This window comes from Canis lupus, chromosome 12, assembly GCF_011100685.1.
Source record: "Canis lupus familiaris isolate Mischka breed German Shepherd chromosome 12, alternate assembly UU_Cfam_GSD_1.0, whole genome shotgun sequence".
Classification (NCBI taxonomy): domain Eukaryota; kingdom Metazoa; phylum Chordata; class Mammalia; order Carnivora; family Canidae; genus Canis; species Canis lupus.
Window position 1 is genome coordinate 23,976,431 of NC_049233.1, and position 20,635 is coordinate 23,997,065.

At 35.4% G+C, this 20,635-nt stretch overlaps 1 protein-coding gene across 26 annotated transcripts in view; it reads right to left on the bottom strand.

Moving 5' to 3' along the window:
• Positions 1–20,635, bottom strand: part of DST (dystonin) — a 480,589-nt gene that overhangs the window by 33,339 nt on the left and 426,615 nt on the right. For all 26 annotated transcript variants that reach the window (XM_038554403.1, XM_038554389.1, XM_038554383.1 and 23 more), the window contains 12 exons: positions 19,589–19,807; positions 16,562–16,765; positions 15,251–15,482; positions 14,137–14,363; positions 12,539–12,661; positions 12,304–12,405; positions 10,060–10,161; positions 7,938–8,111; positions 7,461–7,616; positions 4,520–4,717; positions 3,796–3,924; positions 724–891 (listed from right to left, as the gene is read on the bottom strand). In XM_038554403.1, the coding sequence (XP_038410331.1) occupies positions 724–891; positions 3,796–3,924; positions 4,520–4,717; positions 7,461–7,616; positions 7,938–8,111; positions 10,060–10,161; positions 12,304–12,405; positions 12,539–12,661; positions 14,137–14,363; positions 15,251–15,482; positions 16,562–16,765; positions 19,589–19,807 (2,034 nt within the window). The remainder of the gene's footprint in view (positions 1–723; positions 892–3,795; positions 3,925–4,519; positions 4,718–7,460; positions 7,617–7,937; positions 8,112–10,059; positions 10,162–12,303; positions 12,406–12,538; positions 12,662–14,136; positions 14,364–15,250; positions 15,483–16,561; positions 16,766–19,588; positions 19,808–20,635) is intronic.

A 20,635-nucleotide genomic window follows, 5' to 3' on the forward strand; every position in this document is an offset into this window, starting at 1 on the left:
ATTTCTATATTACCTAAACAGTTGATGAATGTAATGAGCCTTCACTAAAATACTGGCAAACCAAACTTCTTTAAGTATAGTGAAAAGATCTCACTGCAGCTAAAAAGAAAAATCTAATATAAACTAAAATTGTGATTTTGGGGCATTTAACGACAGAACACAATTACTAAACAGAAATCTGTAGAAAGAAAACTTGACATTCACATGATTAATTTTGGGGGTCAAAATACTATGAAATATATATACATTATGTTCTGTCAGTGAGGGCACACAATCTAGTATTCCTAGCCTATCATTTTTCTTATAGCATTAAACAGTGATAATTTTAATTCCTTTTCATGGACTTTTGTTATGGAAGTGCTTATTATATACACAATCATCTCACTCTCTTGACCTCCCTCTTTCCCTCCCTACTACACACATAAATAACTGTGATTAGAATTATTTAACAATCCAGAATCCGAGTGGTTCACAAATTTAAAGATATACCTAGTAACACTAGATCTATGATCTGTTTGAATAAACTGCTTTCACTCTTTTCTCCTGTGTTAAAAGAGAATACTATTTTCAACCAACCCCCTGAAATCTCCAAATGTATACAGAGAAAATTTAAACACAGATCATTAAAAGTTCCACTGATAATTCTACTCAGAGATAAAGTAAATCCCATGAAATAAAACAATGAAAGTGTTCATTCTATGACATTTTAATTAAAGCATATACCTTCCTTTCATTGAGTTTGGTTTCCACCGATTCCCATTTTTCTTTCAAGTTGTTTAAGTCTTGGTCAATTGTCTCTGCAGATTTGGGGCATCTTGCAAGCATCTGCTGGCCTTTCTGCATCAGACTTTTATATATTTCTTCTTTAACATCAAAGGCAGCACAGATTTCCTAAATTGAGATACCCCCCAAGTTATATCATTTTAAATAAGAGAATAAAATCCAAGAGGTTCTTTTCCAGGTCATCAATCCCAAGCCTCTGATCATATATTCACCTGTATCCAACATACAGAATAGCCCTGACACATTCACATTTTTCACTCTATTGAAACAACACCTAAACTTATAGACATACTCTGTTCTGCCAGAAATTTCAGGAATGGTGCTATCATTATTAGTCCTTTCCAGCATGCTAAAGTTTGCGAAGTAATATTTTAAATGTTATCAAGAAAGTTATTCACTGTACTGTAACCAATCAGGTCTGTGACTCTGAGCAAGTAATTTAACTTCTCTGGGCCTCAGTTTCCTTCTCTGTAAAATGGGTTTTCTAAGTCTCTCCTCAAATTGTGAAACAATGGCTGTGGTAATTTTTGGTATGATTCATCCCTATGCTCAGAAGACAAATAATGAATAGAAACTAAAGACTAAATTGTTAGACACTTGAAGCTGATTATTCAGATTTTGGAATCACAAAAAACAAACTTGTGGTACTACAAATATTACTCTCCTTTATAACATTTTTAAAGCTTTCAATTGGAATGCAGTATGTTTCTTCTACAGAAAATATTTAAAAATTATGAAGACAAATTAAAGATTTAATATCAATTAAAAAAGGTACATTCATGCAAAAACTTAAGACCAGCTCTATTTCATTGGTTCAACTATAATATGGGTCAAATTACAGATCCCACTGAAAACTATATTCTGTGTCTAACATCTGTAGTAACACATTTCAATAGTTTTTAAAACTGAGGAATAATTCATAAAGTTCACCATTTTAAAATGTACAATTTAGTGTTTTTTAGTGTATTCACAAAGATATGCAACCATTAGTATAAACTCCAGAACATTTTATGCTCTCAAAACTTTGTAATTTCTTTAACCCTAAAAAAAAAAAACAAAAAACAAAAAACTTTCTAAACATTGTTATAAGATCATCCACCAAAAGCCTTTAATCCTAAAGTAAAACTTTTAAATATAGCTAAATCTTAGGAAACTGTAATATTCCAAGTTTTCTAGCTTCCTTCATTTCTTTTTTTTTTTTTTAGCTTCCTTCATTTCTAACACAACCAAATCAAAAGAGCACTACTGGGCAGCCCAGGTGGCGCAGCGGGGCCTGGGGTGTGATCCTGGAGACCAGGGATTGAGTCCCACATCGGGCTCCCTGCATGGAGCCTGCTTCTCCCTCTGCCTGTGTCTCTGCCTCTCTCTCTATGAATAAATAAATAAAATCTTTAAAAAAAAGAGTACCACTAAAATGATATTAACAAGTACCAATAACTGTTTAGAATTCCTTAAATCACGAATTTACAATTATATTGTGTTAAAGCAAATTCATTTTAAATACCTCACCCAAACCAAGTGGATATGTATAGCAATATTTTTCCAAAAGTAAAGTATTTCTAAGATAAGCTCTTTGCTTTCTACCTTTTTGTTTTATTCTTCTAAGTCAACATTTAAAAAATATTTGTAATAATCCCAAGCATGTTTGTGTAAGAAATCATTAAGCTTATACTTAATGGACACTGTAATAACTATGTAGGTAATTCCAGGAAAGTAAGAAGTATCTGGAAGTCAGGTTTTATGGAAAAGACTGCCAAATTATTACTTAGTCAATTATTTTTTTAAGTAAAACAAATGGGTCCCCTATGGCACCAAAAAAAATGACAGTAACAACAAAACTACCACGTACACAGTAATTTTCTAAAACAATGAATATACATTAAAGGTTTCTAGGAGATTCTATACTGGATTGTTAGAATTGATTTTAATTGCTCACAGCAACTATAAAATTAATCAGATGCTACCTCTGTTGTGTTTCTTCTCAACCCCTATAAGACACTTCCTATTCGAAGCACCAAATTTAAAATTATGTACAACTAAGTGCTGTTTCAAATAAGCTCTTACAACAACACTGGACATCTAATAAAGAAGACAGGCTTTAATGCATAATGGCCCATTTCTTTTGCCTAATCTCTAAGTACTTCTCCTTTAATTTCCCAAGTTAGTAATTATCAGTATTTGAATATTAAACATTCTTCTGATGAAAATTCACAAGTATAAAAGAGGATGCGTTTCCAAAATCTGAAACAGACGGTTTTCTCTTAGAACTTCTAAAGCTGAGTTACAATGTAAATGAATAGGAATTGTCAATAAATCGAAGTCTAAATTTAATTCGTCAGTCCACATTTCTGTGAAAGAAAGCCAGAGTCTCAAGTTTCATTATATATTTCTCCTTATGTTTAGGAGTTGACAGTGCCACAGAATCGGGGTGGGAATGGCCCAAGGGCACAATACTCCCAAATGGACAATTAAACAGAAGCCTCCTCTTGTCCACAGCTGGTATAGGTGTGAAGTTTATGATACAGCCCCATCACCACTACAACAAACAAACAAGTAACTCTTGAACAGAACAAGAACATATTTTCCATCCTTCTAGGAAACTAGGTGGGGATATCATGCTTACAGCAATAATTTTTAAGTCAATTCTGATTACTTTAGGGATTTTTCTTTTCACTCAATTGTATGACAGTTTATAATTTATACTATGTTGTATTACTATCCATATAAGCTCATCATTTTATGGGGATAAGTTTGCTTTTAAAAGTCTTTAGAAGTCCAGACTTCTAAAACCTTTTTTCAGATACTGACACACTAATCTTTGAAATAAAGAGTAGGTTCTGACTTGAAAATTTTAATCGATAAATGGCGTTTCTAGCACTTACACATAAATATTTCTACTGTAAAACCGTATATCCTTTAAACCTTCTCCCACAATTTATTTATCACCAGGGCCCACACAAAATGGTCAGTGTCTTAATCGGAGGCTAGAGCTGTTGGAAATAATATACTTACCATGTGGGCATTAAGCTGCTCCCTGGCTGTTTCCGGTAAACCTCCCAAAGGTTTGGATGCTAAGAGATGACGCTCTGTGTCAGTTAGCCACTGATGCAAATCCTCAATCTCACCATGGAACCCTTTGGCCTGGAGTGATAGAGAGTTTTAAGTTTGGGCCATAAACACATTGTCACTTTCGAGAAGAAAACAAGGTTTAAACAATCCCCGCCTGCTAAGCTTCTCTATGCATTCTTAAGAACAGGCAGGTGCAAATGGATTTGCCTGCCTTTCCTCATCATGAGAGCTCTGGCAGATAAGACTATTACACTAAGAACCAGAGGGCTGCCTTCTCATCTGCTCTGTTCTTTATCCCACTTATTTTTACTCTCTCCTTGAGGTATAAAAATTAAATAAGGGTCTGCAAACCAATGAAAGGATTCCATGCTAATTTTTTTTTAATTTACTTCTTTTAGAGAGAGAGATACAGAGAGAGAGACAGACAGAGAGAAAGAGCACAGGGGTGTGGGAGGGGCAAAGACAGAGGGAGAAAGAATCTCAAGCAGACTCCCAACTGAATGCGAAGCCTGATAACTGGCCTCAATCCGATGACCCTGAGATCATGACCTGAGCAGAAACCAAGAGTTGGGCGCTTAACCAACTGAGCCACCCAGGCACCCCAGAATTCCATGCTATTTTGGTCTCACAGGCCAACGAAAGTTTGAGAATTTATTTTCTTATTCACCTGGCGCAAGGCACCATCCAGCTGCTGCTTCCTTTGTTCTGTTTTTTCCAAAACATTTTGCCAGCGTTGATTTAAAACCTCTAGCTTGTTCTGAAGGTTGCTTGCTTCTTCTCCTGCACTTGATTCAATTAGATCATTTCCTGCTTTATTAACGGCTTCCACTGTAGACTGATGAGCTAATACATCATTTTGAAGCACCTGAAAGTATTAAGATAACACTGTGTTTACTAGCTCATAACCTGTTAACATCACTTTTAACACATCTTTTATTCGCTGAGTATAAGACTTCCTTTTTTTTTTTTTTTTTTTTAATTTTTATTTATTTATGATAGTTACAGAGAGAGAGAGAGGCAGAGACACAGACAGAGGGAGAAGCAGGCTCCATGCACCGGGAGCCCGATGTGGGATTCGATCCTGGGTCTCCAGGATCGCGCCCTGGGCCAAAGGCAGGCGCCAAACCGCTGCGCCACCCAGGGATCCCGAGTATAAGACTTCCTGAAGCAAAAACATCATATGCATAGAATTTTAGTACAAGAATGTGTTAAAATGTTGGACTTCTTTTCTCTTAACTTTGCAGCTTTCCTGGATATACCTTTAGTCTACCAACAGCCCCTGAAATGATTATATAAGAACATTTTGTTAGTTCTTCCCATTAGAATAATCTTGAAATTAAAGACATTAAATATCTGGGGATTATAATTAAAAGGTTCCAAAAGTTTTCATTTGATTCAAACTCATTTTAATGGAATTTAATTTTCATGTCTTCAGTAAACAATTTTTTTTTTTTAGAAAACAATTTTTAAAAAGGAGTGATCTTTATAAAAAGCATGTACTTTGACAGGTTAACAGTACTATTAATCACTTTCCAAGATAAGAGTTAAATCTTCTTGTGGTCAAAATATAAAGGTAATTCCATAAAATTCATTCTTCTAAATGGTTTAAGTCCTACCACATAAGGCAGAGCCTAAGAACCAGAGGAGAAAATAGGAGAGGGATAGAAACATTCCTCCCTTCTTCCAGTAACTATGCTGGTGATTTTAAGCCCTTTAACTTCTGACCTTTAAGAAATGGAAGGAGAAAGGAGGAGGAGATTTCTAACTGCTCAAAGATAGATAAACAGAAATAAAAGATCCCTAACTCATGCCCTGCCTAAATAACTGGATCAGAGTGTGTCATGTTCTCACCCTTACTGTATTCTATAAAATTCCTATCATTGACATATGTTGCTTTTAAGGATAACTGCTAAGTTTATGAAAATGTAAACACTATATAAACTTACACTACAAGAATAAATATTTTTTTATGCAGAGTCAGTCTGACTAGTCATTATTGCTCTTACAGAGGTGTAAGACAGACATTAAATAATAAAAAATACTAAATAAGCCCTAATTGCCTCATCAGGTATCATTAGGCAATGACTATATAGGCAGAACCAGGTAAAAAAGGGAGAGAAAAATTTTTAAAAAGACCTTTTTAATAAAGAAAGACAGAGAGCGAGTGAGCGTGCACACTTGTGTGAGCAAGGGGAGGAGCAGAGTGACAAACAGACTCCCCAGACGACCCTGAGATTGTGACCTGAGCCGAAACCAAGAGTCGACACTTAACTGAGTGAGCCCCCCAGGCACTCCAAGTGGGAGAGAAATTGAAAGTACAGTACAATTACTATAGGGAAAAGTATGAAAGAAGAGAAACTAAAGCAAGAATACTAAAAAACTTTATCATGATAGTAAAGTACCAAGAACCTACCTTTCATTTTAATATGATAATAAATATGTAAAATTATCAAACATTTTCTAGAACCTAACCTTAGATAAGATGCCGCTATTAATGTGAATGCTAAAAGTTCTATGAAAGACAGTTGACTGTCAGGATAAACTCTACTGAGTGTAACTTATTATTCATTAACCCCATTGACTTATGAAATAGAGAATTTTCTTTTCATTTTTTTTCTCTGTGAAAAATTTATTTATCTCATTTTTCCTGGCCAAGTCAATGGCTTCATTCATTTGCACAAAGATTCTAACAAATGGGTTTCAGGATTTATTCTTCTAGGCAAATGAACTTTATCGTAATAAGCTAGGGCTCTGCTCTCAACCCCTGTGAGGTCTGCTCTGATGACCTAGGTATCATCTAAACCCAGAAGATGCCTCCCCCTGGCAGTTTGGGGCCTGCTGTGATCAGCTCCATGCTTTCCTCCTCCCTAAACTCTTCAAGCTGTACAGAGATAGGGAATTTTCTATTAGGAACTGTCAACCAAACGTCACAAAGATGACAACAATATAAAGTTGTTTTGCATGTATCTCAAGATCAAAATTTTTCATTTTAAGCTTTAAATCAAGTTCAGGACATATTAAAACCCTTTTAAACATAGTAAATACTGTTAAAGACTAACTCAGAAAGAAAAGGACTAAGAAACAGAAAGCCAGTGAGAAATAAGAGACACAGAGACTGAAGAACAAACGCCCACATAGCAAGAGATATCTAGGAAAAATAAAGATGTTAGATATGCCAGACAAGCAGCAGGTGAGACACACAGAGATAAGGGTAACTAGAGAAAAAACATACACACTGCCCACAGTGGAATATTTTGAGCCACCGACTTGTTGGCTTTCCCCAGCAATTTTTAAAACTAGGCTATGTCAATCCAGTGACAGGGATAATCAGGGATTTAAACCAATGTTTGCCATGCAACCTTAAAACTTAGCCAGAAGTTTCCCATCCTTGCTGTTTTTAACAACTGCCTTGAATAGTGAGAAAAAATTGTGATTGCAGTCGTTTAAAAAGTGTGTGTTAAGTAGTTCAGCTGTCAGTTACAAACGTGAAATGTGAACCTGTGCTAAAATCATAAACTTGAAAAACACATAAAGAGGAAATGTACCAGAAAACAATCTGATGACACTAAGAATGCATAGAGAAACAGCACACAAGGAGAGCTACATACATGATGTTTGGCTAGTTCAATTTCAATGGCCTTCGGGTCTCCTCCCACAGGTTTCTGCTCACTTAGCAGGCCCTCTGTGTGTGTCAGCCACGTGAGCAGCTCATCCAGGGCATGCTGGAACTGGCCCAGTGCTAACAGAGCACCTTCCAGCTTATGCTGCAAAAAAGTGGAGAGGAAGAAAATCCATATGAAGTCAATATTATTTATAAAAATAACAAAGGCAAAAAAAAAAATCAATTGTTGCATGCTGTGTAATTCCATGAGCATATCCAATAACCATACCCTACATTTTAAGTTTGAGATTCCTTGTGATTAAAAATGGCATGTGAGAGGCAGGAAGAATTCTAATAAAATAAGAATTTAGGGGCGTCAAAAGTTTATGTACCTAATTGCCTAATTCTATCTTTTAGTGATGATTTTACCTTAATATAGGAAATTGAACTTCTCTAACTTCTTAACAAAAGTATCAGTGTTTACCTGTCTGTTGATAATTCTTTCATCCAGACTATCCCATATCAGTTTTAGCTCCATTAGTGGGTCTTGAACGGTGTGTTTGTCACTTTCTTCTGTCACTTTCTTCAGCAAAAGCTCTGCTTGATGGTTCAATCTCTCCATTTCAATCTGTTGTTGGTAGGCCTCTGACTTAAATTGCTTTTTAAAGAAAAAAAAAAGATATACAAGGAAAATTTGTTATAAATCAAAATTTTAAAACAAAAAAATTCTATGGATTCAATATTTATACTAATTCATACTTCTTATAGCCAGGGAGGTGAAGAGGAATAAAAATCTAATACAAAAGAATTATAAATAAAAAGAGATGAAGGAAGTCTTTTTTCTTTACTCATTGTTTTATGATGGGAAGATATTTCTATTTATAATTTTGATATTTCACCCTTTTGTTCTCTACAGTAAAAAACTAAGAAATTTCAAGGCTAACCTTATTCCACTGTCTATATATATTCAATATGTGAGCTTTGAAATTATAGAAAATAAAATAAAAAAAAACTGAAATATATGAAACCTCCCAAAAATAACGCTAAGAAACTCAGATTAACGTGGCCTGCTCAAAAACATACATACATCTTGCATCCATTGAACATTTTATGTTTTCTGTAGCTGTGCTCTGTTCATTTATATTTAGTTATTCCTATGCCTCACCCATTGCTGACTCAGAATAACACTATTTTTTTCCCCAGCACTCACTAAACATGTATTTAATAATCTTGGCTTTGCCAACCAACACAGGTGAGCAAATGGTTGCTTGTAGTAGGAAACTGTCCTTTCATAAAATTTAGTTTTAATCTGTAATAGTAAATCATTAAATAGTAAGTCATTAGTGGCTAAACAGTCCCTTAACTTTTTTCAAACATAAAAGCAATAATAAAAAATAATAACTAAGGTATCATGAATACTTAGTTTCCAACAAGCTTACAAAGAAAATAATTTTATATATAATTTTATTCTCAATTTAAGCTAAACTTATGAAAGTGAGACCAGTTAGATAACTGTCCCAAGATTGTTTGGCTAAGAAAGTAGATGCACTGGGATATAATCTCAGACAACCTGATTTCAGAGAAAGCACTCCTAGGCACCCTGCTGTATGAAAACTACCAAGATATATGCAAATATCCAAAACTATACACCTGTGAATGTACATAAAGTATTATCAGGTGTTTACCACAAAGCCACATAAAGTTAAGGGGAAAAAAATTGTAATCTAATGATGATAATAATTTCTCAGTGAAATATTCTAGATCACACTTAGAGATGAAGATACTACAATCTTAAAGCCAGGTAACAATTGTATATAAAAATCTCATAGAGTTCATTGAAAACGGTGTGATGTCTCTGTGGATGGAAACTTGAAATTAGGAAGGAAACAGCTAATCCCACTTGGGATGAATCAGCAGCAGCACAGAGGAATTCAAAGAGGAAACCAGTCCAGCCATTTTAACAGCTGGAGATCAAGAACCACAAAAGCAAAAATTACAGAGGAAAGAAGATGGAAAATAACAAACATTTTTACAAAACAAACATTTTGGGAAACACTATTATACCAGGGATGTTTCTTTAGCCTGTTAGACTATGTGGATTACTCTGATCCACTGAAGAAAACAAAAATATTGCTTTATGTGTACTGAGGGCAATGAAACACTACTGAATCTGAAATTAGAAAAACCCTTTAGTATGAGCTACATATATATAAAACACATCCCCACACCCCCATAAATCTCTTCCCCTCCTCACTGTGTTCCCAACATGAGGATATCTAAAAGGCTATAAATCAAATCTTAAGAGTAGTTGCCTCTAGGTACATAACATTTTGGGCGGCTTTAAAAAAAAAAAAGCCACCTTTTATGCTTATTGGGATTTTCTGACTTCTCTATAATGAATAGGTATTGTTAATAAGAAGAAAACTAGTATTCTTTATCATTTAATGAGCACTTACATGCTGCTCATTATGGAGAAGCATCATGTTAAACCAGTTTCATGATCAAAATGTTAATACTTCAATTATGTAAAATAAATTTGTGTAAAGAATCCCATGAATAAAAAACATAAAAATGCAGTCTTTGAAATTAATGAACCCCATGCATACCTTTAGCTCTTCAATCTGCTGCTTGACAGTTTCAAGATCTGTTCCAATTGGTGACATTGAAGCTAATTTACCACCTGCAATATCTACCCAGTCAAATATTGCCTGAAAAACACATTAGTCCGTGAGTCATTAGTACATCTGAAATCATGCTGTAACATCAAGTGTTACAGAAAAGTACAATCATAAATCTATACAGGTATTATGGAATGAGACTATTTTTCAAAGATGGTTCACCTAGATAAAAGCAACAATATATTGAAAAAGTTGTCCCAAATATGCAAAGATGTAACCTCCAATTCTGCATCCAAGTTTGCAAAGGAAATTCTTTTTTTTTTTTTTTTTGCAAAGGAAATTCTTTTCTGAAAACTTTTTAGAAAACTAATCAGGACTTTTAAAAACGTGCGTTTGAAAAAAAAAGTGTTATAATTTAATCATATGAAAGATATTTCTTCATGCTTTCTTATATCTAAGAGGCAGATTATATAAATATATTGAAAGAAAAAGATTCAAATCCATCTGCTTATTCAAATAGGCAAGAAGTTTATTGTTTAGCACTTGAGCAAAATCTTTGGCCCAGCTAAAGCCTTACATATTATTTAGATAAGCATTAAAATCTTGCACCTACAAAGATTAATATTATGACCATTATTCTGAATTACAACACAGACTACAGAATCTATTTTTCCTCCTCTTTTTAGGTAATATAAACATTTTAGAAAGGCACAATTCACATTTCTTTCCGATACCGAGTACAGAAAATTATAATGGACTTTAATGAAGTTCCCAGACTATATAGGAAAAATAATAATCTTGGAAACTATTTGGTATTTTTGGTTATCAATAATAAACCCAAGAACTTAATTAAGCAGCAACCTGGGAAATAAAATTTATTTTACTTTACAGTCAAACCCTGAAATGTCGAGAGCTTCTGGACCTTTTAACATCTAGCTCTAAAAAAAGAAAAGAAAAAAAAGAAAAAAACCCCACAAAAACAAAAAACAAAAAACACCACATCTAGCTCTAGCTAGCCCCAGCTATTTAATAAATGAAGTGGCCCTTCATTCCCACAGGTGATGCTACTTACCTATTAGTGGGCCTCGTTTTTCTAGCAGGGGTAAAAAGAGACCATAAGTCCTGATTGCCTAGCTAGTGACCTCTATGGCTAATGGCTCCTGAGGTCAAAAGGCTGCAAACTGTGGCAGTGCCATCTCTAGCCATGGAGAAGGCACAACTCATCATTTACCAATAGAATGGGAAAATCATGACCTGGTCTCACAAACTGGAGGCTGGAGCCCAATTACTTAATGGCCATTGAAACCTAACAAATAAATTATCTCTTTGGCTAAAAAGTAAGGGGAGGAGGAGAGTTATATAAGATATTATTTGTAGTGAATTTTTTCATATATTTCCAAAGTTCAAAACACTTTCAGCTGGCATAAAGCCTGGCTTGTGATATTTATTTTTACAAATATAGAAATGGAATGGCATAATAAAAAGGAAAAGATGTTCTCATCTGAGCTTTAAAAATATTCACTTGGTGTTATGGAAATACTCAGAAGGGCTTTTTCCATACGGTAGGAGGGTTGACAGAGTCAACGCTGGCCAGCCTGTTAGGAAATGGAATACTGTTGAAGAAGGTAGGGAGAGAAATGTCCCTAAGCTGGCTTCCTGTGACGATTTTTCATAAAACAGGAAGAAACTTAAAACACGGTTAATAAACCGAATGAGAGCCCTTAAGGGACGTGCAAAACAACTGCGAGAAGGAATTATGTATATGGAAAGGAAGAAAAGCATTTTACAAAACAGATTATGACCTAATAAAACAGAAATCTATTTTAGTCCACAGGGAATCCTGGCTTCACATCAAATCTCTTTACTTCTGACTTTCGTTAAACTCAGTGGTATTTTTAGATGGTGTTTACTCCTTTCATCTTACTCCACTCAACTCTAGAAGAGAACTTCAATTCGGTTCCATCTCACTGTCTGGTGCTGAACCATTGCAATGTTTTAAACATTAGTATTTTTCTCTTCAATGTAAATTTCACTATGTGTATCACAATGTACTTAAATGCCTTTAGAGATCTACACACATATCAAGAAATAACCTTCTATAAGGGAAAAAGCCAACTAAAGTAGCCGAGGCAACTGCATGCGCGCTTGCAGCCCCTGGGCGATGCCCACGTGAGAGTCCATAGACCTCAGTCAGGGATTCTTCCCCCAGCAGACCGGCCATGGCCCTCTTACCTGCAGTCCATCTTGGTACTGGACAGCAGCCTGCATCGCCTCCTCAAGTTTGTCCACCCGGTCTTTCCAAGCCTTATTTAGAGACTCCCATGCTGAATTTAACTATGACATAAATATTAGAACTCTTTTAGGGTCACCGGTTAAGTTTTCAACTTCTTCTATCAAATGTACTTTAGTTATATAAGATCTCTTTACAAATGCATTATAGGGAGAGAAGGAAATATGCTAGCTGTACCTCATCTATACTCTTCTTGACAATGGGCTTATCAGGTTCCCCACATGCAGCAATGAGTTCAGAACCCAGGTTAATAACCATATCCAGCTCTTCCTGTAGTCCATCTATTTCTTCCTTTATGGCCTACAATATGAAATAAGAGCCTTTAAGCAAAAACACACTGGAACTAAAAAGATGCACACAAAGATACTAATTGGAGCTATTTTTAGGAGGTGGGATTATGATCAATTTACTGCTTTCTCTTTTCCAAGCTTCTGCAACAAATTTTTTCAATAAGAAGAAATATATTAAAGAAAAAACAGTGTCCTTTGTAACAGACATCAAATGTTTATTATCAAAACAATATTTAAAGAATTAATTCTATGTAACAAATACCAGAACAACTTCCTTTAAATATTAGTAACAATGCAAAGTGTAGAAATATATCTTGTTTTTCAAACAAAACAGTTTGGCAATATTCACTTAAAATAGAGGTTAATTAAAAAAAATAATAAAATAGAGGTTAATCTAAAAAAAAAAAATCTAAAAACCCCTACTCCCTCCCCACACAAGAAAACCAAGTTTACAGATACAGAGAACAGATTGGTGGTTGCCAGAGTCAGGGAGTGGGGGAAGAAGAAATGGATGAAGGGGGTCAAAAATACAAACTTACAGTTATTAAAAAAGAAGTCATGGGATTATAAGTGCAGCAAGGTGACTGTAGTTGTTAATACTACTGTATTGTATATCTGAAAGCTGCTAAGAGTAGATCTTAAAAGAATAAAATAGAACAAAATAGGCACAAGTAAAATATGAGTTTGAAAACTTCAGACAACTTAATGTACTTGTTAGTACTTGTTAGTAGATTAAGGATAATCTAGCTCTGGATTTATATTTTATGTCATTTCCCTAGGACTTGTAAACTACCAAAAAAGAAAAAATGCAGTGTTCTATTTTGCTTTCATCTTCTTCATTAAATACATTTATTTAGTAGAGAAACACCTAACACAAACCAAGCCTTGAATTAGGTGTTGGGGGTACAAATAAAAATAGGGCCATTCCACTCAAGGAAACGAATGTACACAGATAACAGAGACTAGAAGGAGCACACAGCAGTGCTAGGGGAAGCCACTTTCTAATAAAGGAGTAGCAGAACAAAATGGCTTTGGAAACACAGGCTGGACTATGCTAGGATGTGAAAGGCCAGTATGCTGCTGTAGGGACTTTGGATTTTATTCAGTAGGCAGTGGATGTCTCAGAGGGGCTTTTAACCAGTTAAGAGCGGATCTAGAGAGAGAACTCATGCATGGCAAAGCTTGAAGCCTGGCAAGGAAAGAGACTCTGCAGGTAGGGCTACCACTTTGGATGACTTCAGAAGCCAAAAACAGAGCTAACAATGTCCTGAAATAAGGCGGAAGCAGTGGGGATGAAAAGGAACTTTTAAAATCCATACTCTCTAAGTGAAATTTGTGGGTATAATCTCCTACTACATCACTAAGCATTCCACTTTGAGAGTGAGATACAAATTTTAACAGCAATTCTGAATATTTATCAACAGAATACAGGTTTCATTATACTGCAACTATTTTTTTTAGCTTTAAAGGAGATTTTCTGCTTACCTCTGCTGCTTCTTGCTGCTGTTTTACTACTGAGGGATCAATTCCAGGATCCTCTAGATCCCGGATGAAATCTTGTGTATCTTTAGTAGTTACTACCAATGACATGTGATCACACCAGAACTTTTCGGCTAATTCCATTACATCCAGTAGTTTGGCTTCCCTTTCTTCCACCAGTGTGTGTATGTTCTCCCAAATGAAAACCATTTGGTCAAGCTTATCTTGAACAGCTATGACACAAAATAGTATCAAAAAGGCAATCTGTTAGCACCATTTAAGCAATAAAGCAGAATGTTTTAGTTCAGACAGCAACATTTATTCAATTTGCCAAGTATCTAACACTGGATCCAATTTTGGTTGACCCCAGTCTATAGGGTATCACCAGGCCCAACACAGCATATTCCAGAAAAATGCAAGATCTCAGGGTATCCCACCATTCTTCAGGAACCAAGGCTCTTTCTCACGAAAGTACATGCTCAAAGGCAAGTGAGCTCAGAGTAGACCTAAGCTTATCAAGTTTCAAATTCACCAAGGCTGACCTTCGTTCCAAAGAAAATGAAATAACCACCTAAGCTCTCCAAATCAAGAATAACAATGTCTGTTCCGTCCTAGGAATATAACAATGTAGGATATGTATTTTGGGCTTGTTTCTAGAGTACCCTTATCATAAACTTCCACTAATCTATGTGTGTGTTTTTACTTTTGACCGCCCAGCTTCCTATCTTTAGGACAGCTGGCTAAGGTCATGGTTGCCATTTCTGTGGCTATGGGAATACCCATTCTGTGGTACCCATTATATAAAGTAGTGTGTAATCAGTAAGAGGAAATCCCAAAACCCTAGGTTTGGTGTTATTAGCATCGTCCTTTAAACAAGTAGTTTAAAAGTCCCAGAGAACATATGGCTTTTGCATAATGGTACATTGTGTATGTAACTGATTCTACAAACACAGGAAAACATTAATGAGGGATTTAAGCACACAGCCTTTCAATCTCACTGGTAATACCTTTTCTAAAATCTGGTATTTTGTTATGCAACTGGACTGTCAGTAAACAGCATGAAAGTCTAGAATTACTTTAAAAATAAAGCTCAATTGTTTCCTTATTCTGAAATTATTACCTTTGGCAGATATGTCTTTGTCAGTACCCTCAGATCTTGCAATCATTTCCTCTCCCCGCTTTTTAAGAGTTTCATACAATGGCTGTAGCTTCTCCATATCTACTGACACATTCTTATTCTCACTGATTTGCTCCTTAATCTTTTCCACCTCAGCTGAGATCGAAGGCGGCTGCCTCAAACGCTCCACGATGCGTTCCAGGCTCTCAAGTATTTGGTCTATCTTGTCGTGGAACTAGAAGTAAATCAAAGGGATCATTTATGGGGGAAAGACCTGTGACATCACAAGGGAAATTTAAATGAAAAAAAAAAAAAAACCCGTCTATTCTCACAATTGAGAATTAAATCTTTGCTTCTTTGTTGACATATCTACTCAATTGAGTGTATTAACTGAACTACCTGATATCAGCGTCTTACCCATTGCTTCGTTTTATCATAATTCAAATGAATTTTAAAAATTAAGTCCAATAAACTATCTTTCTATCAAAATTGTTTTGTTCATTTTTACTCATTACTTTGACATCCTAAAAAGTTTTATTATTAAATGTAAGATTCATGAACATTTTTGATGAGAATAAAGGTATTTAAGTTAAAAATTTTCTGAATTGAAAAATATTAAAAAATGAGACAAAACAAAAGCCTCTCTGACATTGTAAGAGAAGTTAGAATTTCATTCATGGTCAAACACATGATCAGATTCATGAAAGCATTTTAAAGTTTTGTCTGCAAAAGTATCACAGATAATAAAGCAAAGTTAAAAAACACGCTCAGGCACAGGTCCAAAAAATGGACCATTCTAATGTCAGTGTATCTAATGATTAAAGCCCAGCTCTGAATATGGAAAATCTGTAGATAATTTCAAATTCAACTTCTTGAAAAAAAGTATTTTTGAAAAATAAAAATCTCAATTTCCAACTTCATATTTTTTCTTTCTTACTCATTCTACAGCCTTTCTTCTTATTGCTTTCTTGGGAGTGTCTCATTAATAACTGACAATAACACTTTCTTATATCTCTCCCAAAGGTAAATATTCCTTTCTATCTGGATGAGCACTTGCTTAAATATTTGGACAATGATGACAATTGTATGTTTCTTAAGTCACTGAAAATTATTTTGTATTGTATCTATAATGAGACAGAGAAATATAAGGATGGGACCAAGCAAATACCACCTCTGTGAGGCCAAAACATCAATACTCAGATTTAATGGAGTGAAATAATTTTGGTTGAAATTTAATCAAGAGATTCAAGAAAATGCTTTTCCATGCTCTGCTGTTCAGAAGAGCTCAATCATACTTCTAGTGTAAACGATTACCTGAGTAGATTGAGAAATAGCTTCATCCAATGCCACGGCTCGCTTTTTGACATCCTCTTTAATTTGACTGTAAAGGGTGTCAGCTGCCACGTACTTCTCTTGGATAGAAAAGCCTTCACCTGGGCTCAATTCCAGTAACTGTGGCCCAGTTTTGTTCATCTTATCTATATGAGGCTTGTGTTCGGCTATCAACTCTCGCAGTTGCTATAACAAACCAAACAGCTTCTCAGTATCTTAGGGTCACGCCTCCATATTACAGCTGTCTACAGGCCCAATGCATCCAGCTGGCAAGAGACTCCAAACACCCTCCCCATCACAAGGCATTTAACACAGGATGGCTCATACTGCTCTTTGCCAGCAAGAGATGCCCCTGACAGAAGGAATAAACAACAGTCTGGTCATGTCAAAGTCTCTTTAAGGATAACATACAAAAATGCTGGTTGAGTGAAATAACGAATCCCAGTTAATCATGCATTTCCCATCAAGAGCAGTACACTTTGACAAAGGTCATATTACATAAAAGAATTAGGAATACACTATGTCCCCTATCTATAGACCAAGTCATAACTCTTGGTGTCCCTTTCTGTACACTCATGATATATGCAAAAATTATTTAAAATGAAGGAAGGAAGAAAGAAAAGGAAGGAAAAGTAAAGAAGCTCAGCAGAGGGTAGACGTACTGCTGAGAGAAAAAAAAAACCATACATAAAGCTAAATTAAGAGGATATAAGCCCACAAGGCATTGTAGTTATATATATAATGATATTTATACTAATGAGTGTGTAAGACAGGAATCTCCCATTCCTTCTAAGGAGACCAATGAACCCTAAGTATCTATACTCCGTAGAACTTAGGGCCTCCACTGGGCCTAAGAACTTAGGCCTCCCTAAGTTTTTGATGGGCCAAATCGAAAGCCACATCCATCCTTGCTTCCAGGTTTCTCTGAGGCTAGCCCCCCTGTAGCACTCAGGAGCATCACATTAGTGCTAGGTTTTTTAACCAGAAGTTCCTTGTCCTCAGCAGAAGGTATATCTCCAAACTATTTTGCAACCTGGCCCCTAACAAAAATTTCTCTGAAAAATTATATTCAGGGAAGATGGTCTAGAGAAAAGCTACCAATCTTCCCCTGCAAATGGTTTCATTTTTATCATTCATCAAGAAGAATTACCAATACGGCCACATAACTCTAGATTTTTTTTTGAAGTGCTCTAAAATCAGCAATACAAATTCTTTTGAAAACCACTAAGGAAATTGGTACATTACATTATCAACAATCCCCAATACTATTCTTGAAGTTTTTCTGAAAGTAGTTTCAAAAGTCTTGAAAAAGAGCTAACTAAGCATAAATTCAATTTAAAAAGAGAACAGGAGTGGTCCAAATCTAACCTCTGGACATAAGAACATGGGAGAGTCATGTTTGCAATCTAGCTCCTGTGTGGTCCAGGCTGAGATTTTCTTATTTTCGTTTTGTTTTATTTTATTAGATCATACATTCATGCTGCCTTACAGAATGGAGGTAGTAATGCTGATATCAGCTAACAGACAATCTCACAAAAAAGGAATGTGTTACACATGTTCTGGTTTCAATACACTACAAGGCATGGCTATAAAATCAGCTTACACTTTGAGTTTTTAAGAGACTCTCTGGTAAAATGACGAATCTCTGCTGATATTTCCTAAGTTGCCTAGCATCTAGGTAGATCTCATTTGTGTAGCACCACCACTGGACACCTCAGTTGGGAAGTACTGAGCCGAACCTTTCTTAGACCATTCCTTTTTTGGATGTCTAGTAGTACTAGATATCTCCTTGGGTGGATGTGTGGAGAAAAGGGCCCAACAGGAGATGTCTTTTGCCTCCTATGTAACAAAATGATTTTTGGCAACATACTGCCAGAAGAGTGTCCCGTCACGCTAAAGGTACTTAGTGTGACCTCAGAATATGTACCATATAGAAACTAGCTCTTGGGAGTCATTTTTCATTTTTGGTTAGAATGAACTAGATATTCTCAAATAGAGCTGAAGTTAATGAAGCAGTGGAGCTGCAGAAAAAAATGCTGTTCTGGAAGGCTGTAAATATGAATAACTTCGTTGAATAATTTGAAGACTTAGCTACAAAGTTTGGTAGTTCCTTTATATATTAAACTGTAAATTTGAGAGCTGAAAGATTATGCTAAAAAGGGAAAACTAACTCTGTTTTGAAATTCAATAATCATTCAATAATAACCCTTTCATTATTTGATATTATGCAAGAAACTTAGCTACTCAAATCTCACCTCAGAATAGAAGAAATCCATAGAACATTTTATATTAGAACTTATTCAGTGGATAGCCATCAGGATTTCTGCCACAAATAAACCTTTATACTAAAATTAAATTCAATTCTGCATAATTTTTAAGTATTTCTCCTGCTGATGATGTAGACAGAACTCAATAAAATTTCCATTTTGCATTTAAGTGTTGACTAAAGCTCTTCTAAAGAAATACTTAGAGATATTCTTCAGTGCCAATACATTAACAAAGTAAACAAGCAAAATTAATAAGTATGTCACATTCTTCAAACAATGATGTAATATACTAAGTTTTTATGCATGCATACACACATGTACACACATGCACACATGAATAGCCTCCTCAGAGTACAAATTGTACAGATCTGGGAGACAGCAACTATGTTCATAAGTCCATAAATGACAAGAACTCCAGATTTTTTCTGATAGTCTTGAACCCTCTCTCAGTCGAACCATGGCAAAATTTTAAGCTATGTTGATATTTAAGTAACTACTGAAATGAGGGCTTCATAATGCTATTTTATTAATGTTTAAAATACAGTAAATTTGTAGATGTAAATATACTCTCTGGTTTACTCATACAGACTTAAAGGAGCAAACACCATCGAAAGAGGTCGAAGGTGAAAAAAAAAGGAGAAACAATTTGTCTTTGTACTTCAGCACATGTACTAAAAACACCATAACAATCATGTCTCTCTTTTAATGAGGAATACAACATCCTCTTTAACATCAATCTTACCCGATGTTCTTCCTGCTGTTGTCTTAGTGTCTCATATTCAAGGGCTGGGGCAGGAAGCTGAGAGATGACTCTCTGTATTTCTGTCAGCCATGGCCAAAGCTCTTCATAAGTTTCCCAGAACTGGTTAACTAGGGACTGTGCCCGTTCTAGCTGTAGATACCTCTCTGAGTTTATCTGGCAGATAGCATCATAGTTCTTCAGTACCTTATCCAGTTTTTTCTAGAAAATAAGATAATGAAATGTGTTTAGCTGGCCAAGCAGGCCCAAAGAGCACATGTACCCCAGAAATGTTTTCTCTAGCACTATATGCCTCGTGCAAAGGAGGCACTCAACAAATCAGTATGTTTAATGACTAAATCATTAAAAACCCATTTAGATTGTAACTATTTCTATGTATAAAAGATCACATTAAAGATTTTATTTATTTAAGAGACAGAGAGACAGTGAGGGACAGAGAGAGAGCACGAACACGGGGATGGGCCGATGAAGAAGCAGACTCCCTGCTGAGCAGGGAGCCCAAGGCAGGGCTCATCCCAGGACCCTGGGATCATGACCTGGGCCGAAGGCAGATGCTTAACCAACTGTACCATTCAGGTGCCCCTTTAATAAAATTTCATTAAAATTTAAAAAGACACTTTAAGGGGCACCTGGCTGGCTTAGTCAGCATAGTCTGTGCCTCTTGATCTCGGGGTTACAAGTTTGAGTCCCATGTTGAGTGTGTAGATATTACTTAAAAAAAAAATCCTTCAGGTTCATCTATTGCCTTCCTTCTTAAGGCTGAATAATATTCTGCTATATGCTAATGTTGTATTCTTACCACAATAAAAAAAAAGAACATTTTCCCATATATATGTAAAAAATAGCAAAAATGTGGAAAACATCTTAAAAATACAACAATTAGAGACTAAGCTAATAAATAATGATGTAGTCACATAATGGATTTTATGCCATCATCAAAAATCACAGGATTTAATGACAATCTCTCCCCTCCAAATATTAGGTGACAAAACCCCAAATATAAACAAATAAATAAATATCCTCAAGTTT